Consider the following 8,015-nt stretch of genomic DNA (forward strand, 5'->3'; position numbering starts at 1 on the left):
CACCATACAGGAGAAAACAGCCCATTTGATTTGCAGTCCCTCCACCACTTGTGCACCATGGCAACAGTGTGTATCATCTACAGGGTGCACTGCAGCAGCTTGCCAAGACTCCTTTGACAGCACCTTCCAAACCTCTGGTCTCTATCACCTAGAAGAACAAGGTCAGCAGGCGCTGGGAACAGCACCACATGCAACATCTCCTCCAAGTCACACTGCACCCTGAATTAAACTATATTGCCATTCCTTCACTACTGCTGGGTCAAAATCCTGGTACCTTCTCCCTAACAACACTATTAGTGTACCAAATTGGTGCATCAAATTGACTGCAAACATTTCAAGAAGGTGGCTCATCACCATTTTCTCAAAGGCAATTAGGGATGGGTAATAAATGCTGATCTTCTCAGCAATCCCACATGCTATGAACTAATACAAAAAAAAGTGCAGAAATTGGGAAGAGGGCATTGAAATGGTCAAGTCTGAAGTAACAAAGGCATGAATTAGTATTTCAGCAGAAGATGAGCTGAGGCAGGGGTGCAGTCTGCTGGCATTATGAAGGTGCAAATAGACGGCCTTAGTGGTGGTATGTATATGTGGTTCGGAGTTCATCTCGAGGACAAAATGACAACCTGTTTGTGAACAATCTGGCTCAGCCTCAGGCAGTTGCCAAGAAGAGTTGGTTGCCAGGCAATACAGTTTGTGGGGGAAAGCGGAAACAATAGCTTTGGTCTTCCCGGCATTTAGTTGGAGGAAATTTACACTCATACTGAATGTCAGACAAGCTGTCTGGCAACTTATATACAATGGAGCAGCTGAGAGAAGTTAGTAGTGCTATACAATACACAATGGGGAATTTTAGGGGGCCTGCAAGTGTGGCAGGCAGGGTGATTTAGTTAGGCGGGAGCTGAAATTTCGCTTTCCCACTGGCAGCTTCAGATTCAGAGATTAACTCAGTTTGTGGTGAGTCAGGCCCCACACTGTCCAGTGGTGAGTTCCTACTTACAGCACATTTGCATTACATGAATTATATTATCATTATATTAAAACTTTTCGTAATTACATCCTACCTTCACGATAAAGTCAGTGGCGCACAAGAATCTCATGGCACGTGGTTCACATTCGTTTAAAGGTGGCTTGCAACAGTCGACTTTGTGCAGTTTCATCTGAGGTTTTCCTTGTTGAACTCTGCAGCACAGGGAGGGGAACAGGAGAATGGCATCTTGCCTGGAGGCTCAGGATCAGCAAGGATGATTCAGTGGTGAGGGGTGGGTGTGGAGTGAGGTCGGGATCATGATGGAGTGGAAAAGGGATCCAAGGGAGGACAGAGGGTGGGGTCAGGGGTATCGAGGAGTGAAGTGGGAAGCGTCTGTTGTCCTGGATATGGTGTGGCGATGGTGGGAACAGTCAGTCAAGTTAAGAAAATGAGGGGCCTATAGGGCGGTGTCAGTACTGTCCAAATGTACATCCATCTCAGGGTGTTGGCTGACAGAGCCCTTACAAGGCTTTGCGTTCACCTACAACTTTTCAACTCTCCCTGCTAAGCGTGATCTCGGACAATGTCCTTTAAAATGCATGGGAAGGAAGGCAAACAGAGCCTGCAGGTTCAGCTACATCCCATAGAGTGGCAACTACAACAATGGACATTAACATGAACATTCAATAAAGAGTGAATGCAAAAACACAACATTGTTTCTTCCGCAATAAAGAAATGTCCCTATCTCCCCTGTAACTATCAATGCGTGCCAACCTTGAGGCATGCCAGTATATTTAGCTCACTAACTAAGATAGTCTTAGTCCCAGACTATCACTGCAGGAGTTCCTCAGGGTAGTATCATAGGCTCAACCATCTTTAGCTACTTCATCAATGATCTTTCCTCCATCGTAGGGTCAGAAGTGGGGATGTTTGTGAATAATTGCACAATATCCAGCACAATTCTCAACTCTTCAGAAACTGAAGCAGGCCATGACCATATGCAGCAAGACCTGGACAATATTCAGGCTTGTGCTGATAAGTGGCAAGTAACATTCACGCCACATGAGTGCCAGGCAAAGATCATCTCCAACAAGAGAGAATCTAACCATCTTCTCTTGACATTCAATGGCATTACCATTGCTGAATCCCCCACAATCAACACCCTGGGGGTTACCATTGACCAGAAGCTGAACTGGACTAACCATATAAATACTGCAGCTACAAGAGAAGGTCGGAGTCTAGGAATTCCGTAGCAAGTGACTCATAACCTGAGTCCTCAAAGCCTGTCTAAAATCAACAAGGAACAATTAGGAGTGCGATGGAATGCTCTCCACTTGCTTGGATGGATGCTACAACAACACTCAAGATGCTCGGCACCATCTAGAGCAAAGCATCCCGTGCGCCACCTTAAATATTTACTTCCTCCACCACTGGAACATAGTGGCAGTAGAATGTACCATCCACATCAACTTGTCAAGCCTCTTTACAGCACCTTCCAATCCAATGACCTCCACCACCAAGAAGAACAACAGCAGCAGGCACATGGGAACACCACCACCTGCAAGTTCCTCTCCAAACAATACACCATCCACACTTGGAAATATATCACCTTTGCTGTCATTGGGTCAAAAACTTGGAGTTCCTGCCATAACAGCACTGTGGGCGTACCTGTACATTGAACTGGACTTCAGTGGTTCTAAAGGACAGCTCACCATCAAGCTCAAGGGCAATTAGAGATGGGCAACAAATACTGGTCTTGCTAGTGACACTCACACCCCATGACCGAATAAAAAAGGAACAGGCTAACTTTGGAAAGACAAGGTCTATAATTGCACAGCATTTATAATTGAAACATACTGTGATGAATATCTATTTCATGGAACATGTTAATATTTTAGAGGTAACATTTAGTTCTGGGAAGATTGTTGTTGTGAAGGTAAGGCAACTAAAATGCTGGACTTTAGAGATTGCCAGAATACCTAAAAGATGCCAATTCAGAAGATTACCCATGCTTGTTTAATAGAGACAGAATAGAAGAGATGGAGCCATAAAACAGCAGGTGGGCTTACTTAGCTGGAGAACTGGAGACATGATGTATACATTATTTGCAAAGTGCAGTTGAAAGAAATGCTTTGTTTTGGGAGTTGGGGCTAAATTAGTTTAAAAACATTGAGTGAACTTTGAAAGGCTACGTCATCATGGAGATGGGTGGAACTTAAGAAGGCTCTCTGATTTCAATCTATCTGAGTGTTCCGCAGCAAGGGAAGAGGCTCACCACTGCAAAGGTACTGTTGTTAGCAGGCTCAGAAAATCCCTGCGAACTGCAGCTGAGGTTTGCAGTTTGGGCCTCATTTGGTTAGCAGCTCATAGAGAAGCCTTTGTAAGCTGTTTGCAGGCTCTATGCAGTTGGGGCTCTCAGAGAAGTCCTAGGGAGCTGAGAAGGTGGCGGAAGGTTGCTTGTTCATGCTGGAGAGGGTTAAGGCTCAGAGAAGCCCTGGAAGTCATTTATAGCACGGTGCATCTGGGTTACTGGAGTTCGGAGAGTTCCAGGTTAGAGAAGTTAGCAGCCTGCAAAATAGTTAGAATTGTGCCAGTAATAAGAGGTGTGAGTGCAGCTATGTGAATTCTGTGGAATGCAATGTCAGGAGAAGAGATTGAACCATTGGTAGGTGAGCAGTCATTGAGGCAGTCTGAAACAGAGCAGCTATTAAGGGAATTCAGAGGCTAGCTCTTCAGAAGTCAAGAGCTGAAATCCTTCATGAGGGAGACAGAGTTTAAACAAGATTTTGTGACTCACCGTGGTCACTGACATCTGGGTGTGTTAATGAAAAATCCATGGTATCTGTGTTGGTTGCATCTGCCATTTAATGTGCAGTGTGGTATGTTCAACCACAGTTTGTCTGTAATTCATATCTACCTCATGTTAATTCTGAATGTTAGAGTTTAAGATAGATATTGTAGATTGTTTTACTTTTCTGAATTTGCATAGTAAAGTTTATTTTGTCTGTTTAAAACCATGGAATTTTGTGGCTTTATTCTCCTAGTGGGTAACTGGGATTTCAAACTTTGTCTACTTTGAACAAATTGTTGCTGGTCCCTAACCAGGTCATAACAATACATAATATGAAAATTCTACACTCCCATTATGAAGTTTTACTAAATCATAGAAACAATAATTTAGCAAATGGAAGTCAATTTTTTGCATTTAATGAAGTGAAATGATTCAGTGGAGGACCACACACCTGGGCAGGCATAAACAGTGACCCATTGCATTTAAGCACAGAAACAAGTTTTAACAAGCTGATTATATTTGTGCTAGCTCTTGGGTGGGATAATCATAAATTACAACCGCTATTTCACTTTTCCCCATAGTCCTGCTTCAAGTTTTTATCCATTTTTCTCTTTAAAGATGTGATGATCATTGTTTCAACCATTGCCTTTTAGCATAGTATTTCATACTCCAATAATCCTTTGTGTTAAGGAATTTCTCCTAATGTCGCTTCTTATTTGGTCAGTGACAACTTTGAGTTGATGGTCCCTCATCACTGATTCTCCAGCCACAGGAAACTGCTTTTTCCTATTCTTTTTCCAAAACCTCTATTAAATCTCCTCTCACTCTTCTCTGCTCAAATGTAATTAGTCTGAATGTCTCATGTCTTTCCTGATGACTCCAGTTTCCTTTCCTTGCCATCATCCTGGTAAATCTAAGCAGAACACTCTCTATGCCTTTAATGACACATTTTAAGGCACTCAAAACTGCACAGAGCACTCTGTTAGCTCATCAATGTTTTACAAGTTTAGCAATATTTCTTTACTTTGTATCCTATTTATGTTGTTGGCCTTTTTTTAAAAAAATGGTTTTATTGATCACCACTCACCCTTTAAGGAAATTATGCATTGGAACACTTATACCTCCCCTTCCTTCACAACCCTCCGCATCCTCTCATTGAGTTTAAATTGTTACAGTTTTGCTCGATAATGCACCACCATACACTGTTCACATTAACTTGCATCTAACAGATTTTTGCTCTTTTTGTTTGTCTGTCTATGTCTTCCTGTATCCTTAACAACCCTCGCATCCAATACATTTGCGTCATCAGTAAATTACAACTTTGTACCCCCATATCTATGTGCTCCCCAGGAAAAAAATGGATCCAGTTTTATTGTCATCCAGTACACTGCCTTCAGCATCCTGGGGCCACCACTGACCAGGAACTCAACTGAGCCAGCCATGTAAATGCTGCGCCTGTGACAGCAGGTCAGAGGCTTGGTAATTTGCAATGCGTAATCTACCACCTGGCCCGCCAAAGCCTTTCTGTCACATACAAAACACAAGTCAGGAGTGCGATGAATACTCTGTACTTGCCTGGACAGGGTCAGCTGCAACAACACCCAACAGGCTAAACGTTATGCAGACACTCAGCCTCCACCTTAAACATACACTTCCTTCACCACTAGTATTTCTCAAAACCATGAAGGTACAAGGTCAAGGCAGCAGATTTATGGGAACACCATCACTTCTAATTTCCACACCATCCTAAACTGGACATATATCGCCATTCCTTTGTTATCAATGGGTCACAATGCTGGAACTCTCTATCTTCTTGTGGTACCTTTGCAACATTTACTAAAGCGACTCAGAGCTTGGCTCATCATTGCCTTCTCAAAGACAATAAGGAATGCAAAATAAACAAAGGAATCATAAATGATGCCCTTGCTAGCCATGCCCATGCACCATTATCTGAAGATGAATTTAAAAAACTCCCAGGGCACACCATGTGTAGCCCTTCTCCAGTTTAGCTAAAAAACCATTGGTAGGTTTTGACATTTGACTGCAATGACATCACACGGTTTGCTGATAAAACTATAGAAGAACCATAGAAAGGTTACAGCTAAGAAAGAGGCCACGTGTCTGCACTGGCCAAGAAAGAGAAAAAAAAGAAACTAGCCGTTCATTTTAACCCCACTTTCCAGCACCTGGTCCATAGCCTTGCAGGTTACAACATTTCAGTTGCAGATCCAGGTACCTATTAAATAAATTGAGCGTTTCAGACTCAACTACCAAACTAGGCAGTGAATTCCAGAGGCCCACCGCCCTCTGGGTGAAAAGGATTTTCCTCATGTCCCCTCTAATCCTTCTACCAATCACCTTACATCTATGCCCCCTGGTAACTGACCCCTCAGCCAGGGGAAACAAGTCTTTCCTGTCGACCCTATCTAGGCCCCTCATAATTTTATACACCTCAATTAGGTCACTCCTCAGCCTCCTCTGTTCTAAGGAAAACAACTCTAACCTATTCAATCTTTCATCAGAGCTGCAATTTTCAAGTCCTGGCAACATTCTTGTAAATCTTCTCTGTACTCTCTCCACAGCAATTATGTCCTTCCTGTAAATGTGGTGACCAGAACTACACACAAAATTCCAGCTGTGGCTTAACCAGCATTTTATACAGTTCCATCATTACATCCCTGCTTTTGTATTCAATACCCTGCCCAATAAAGGAAAGCATTCCATGTGCTTTCTTTACCACCTTGTCTACCTGTCCTGCCACCTTCAGGGACCTGTGGACATGCACTCCAAGGTCTCTCACTTCCTCAACCCCTCTCAATATTCTCCCACTTACTGAGTATTCCCTTGCTTTGTTTGTCCTCCCAAATACATTACCTCACACTTTTCTGGGTTGAATTCTATTTGATGCTTCTCCACCCACTCAACCAAACCATTGATATAATTCTGGAGACAACAGCTATCCTCTTCCCTATCAACTACACAGCCAATATTTGTGTCATCCGTAAATTTCCCAATCATGCCTCCCACATTTATGTCCAAATCATTAATATATACAACAAACAGCAAGGGACCCAACATTGAGCCCTGTGGAACACCACTGCAAACCGTTCGCCATTCACAAAAACATCCGTTGACCATTACCCTGTTTCCCGAGTGCTTCAAAAAATAAGCCAAATGAGTATCAATCATTTTTTTAAAAAAAAATCAACACCTCAAATAGATATTTGTTGAGAAAGGCATTCAGTTCTATCAGTGTGTGTGATACCTAAAAAATGATTACTCACATTCTCCACGTCATCTTGGGTCAAAATATTTTTGGCTAAACAGTGAGGGGAAACTTCATTTGGTTTCAGCTGGTCAATCAAACTTGGGGACAACATATTGATGAAGTTCACCTCTAGATCATTCTGAGCTTCCAGTGTTGGGGATATTGCGTTATCTGTCTCGAGGTTGACATATTCAGCGGCGTGAGAACAGCCCCCTTCCCTCAGGGCAGTGAGAAACTCTCCAAACCAGCCCCTCGACCGGGGCTGCCTATTGATTTTGGTGAGCAGAAGGTGGGCAGCAGCCTGGTTGCCCTTTTGCGTCTTCATTGTCCGGATCTCCTCTATCTCGGCCTCGCCCATGAACTTGATAAAGTCCAGCACAGGTTCCACTTGGATGATCGCGACCAGGCGATTGCGGAAACACTCGATCAGTGTCAGGTGCTGTTGCTCCAGATCCTGTTCACAATCGCTGGAGCTCATGTTGACTGCGAATCGGCAGAGAGCTGTCCGGCCAAGGCGGGGGGGGGGGGGTCCAGCTATCTAGATCCACGGCTTTGAACAGCTCGCTGACACTGGAAAACAGCTGCAGGACTGAGCTGTGCTTCCCCTCTGCTCTCTGCTTTAAATAACGATCAGTTTCGGTTTCGATTCCAGAAGGTAACGCAGTGAAACACGGGTGACGTGGGCAGTGGGGACTTTCGGCACCATCACTCCAGGCAGCAACATACAGTAGAAAGCTTGGTAAACACGGAAGCAGTAAAGCCCCGATTTCTGTTTCAATTTACCAGATCAATGGAACACGTGATCAGGTTCCCTCTTACAAATGGGGCATTTACTTTCTAATTACGTTCTTAATAAAAACGAATCATTCCAGATTTCAAGATCCAGATGCATTTCTGACATTTTTGCCATTGCCTCACTCCAGTGTACAAAATCCAAATGTACACGGGAAGAATAATATATGGTAAAAGTTTAGTTTTTTTTCTAT

The 8,015-nt window shown here is 43.4% G+C and overlaps 1 protein-coding gene across 1 annotated transcript in view; it reads right to left on the reverse strand.

The window, feature by feature from the left end:
* Window positions 1-7,786, reverse strand: part of ifih1 (interferon induced with helicase C domain 1) — a 173,675-nt gene extending 165,889 nt beyond the window's left edge. Inside the window, exon 1 of the mRNA XM_078552277.1 lies at window positions 7,046-7,786. Coding sequence (XP_078408403.1) covers window positions 7,046-7,507 — 462 coding nt within the window. The 5' untranslated portion in view covers window positions 7,508-7,786. The remainder of the gene's footprint in view (window positions 1-7,045) is intronic.
* Between the last annotated feature and the right edge of the window lie 229 nt (window positions 7,787-8,015).

Source organism: Cetorhinus maximus, chromosome 11 (genome assembly GCF_964194155.1).
Source record: "Cetorhinus maximus chromosome 11, sCetMax3.hap1.1, whole genome shotgun sequence".
NCBI lineage: Eukaryota > Metazoa > Chordata > Chondrichthyes > Lamniformes > Cetorhinidae > Cetorhinus > Cetorhinus maximus.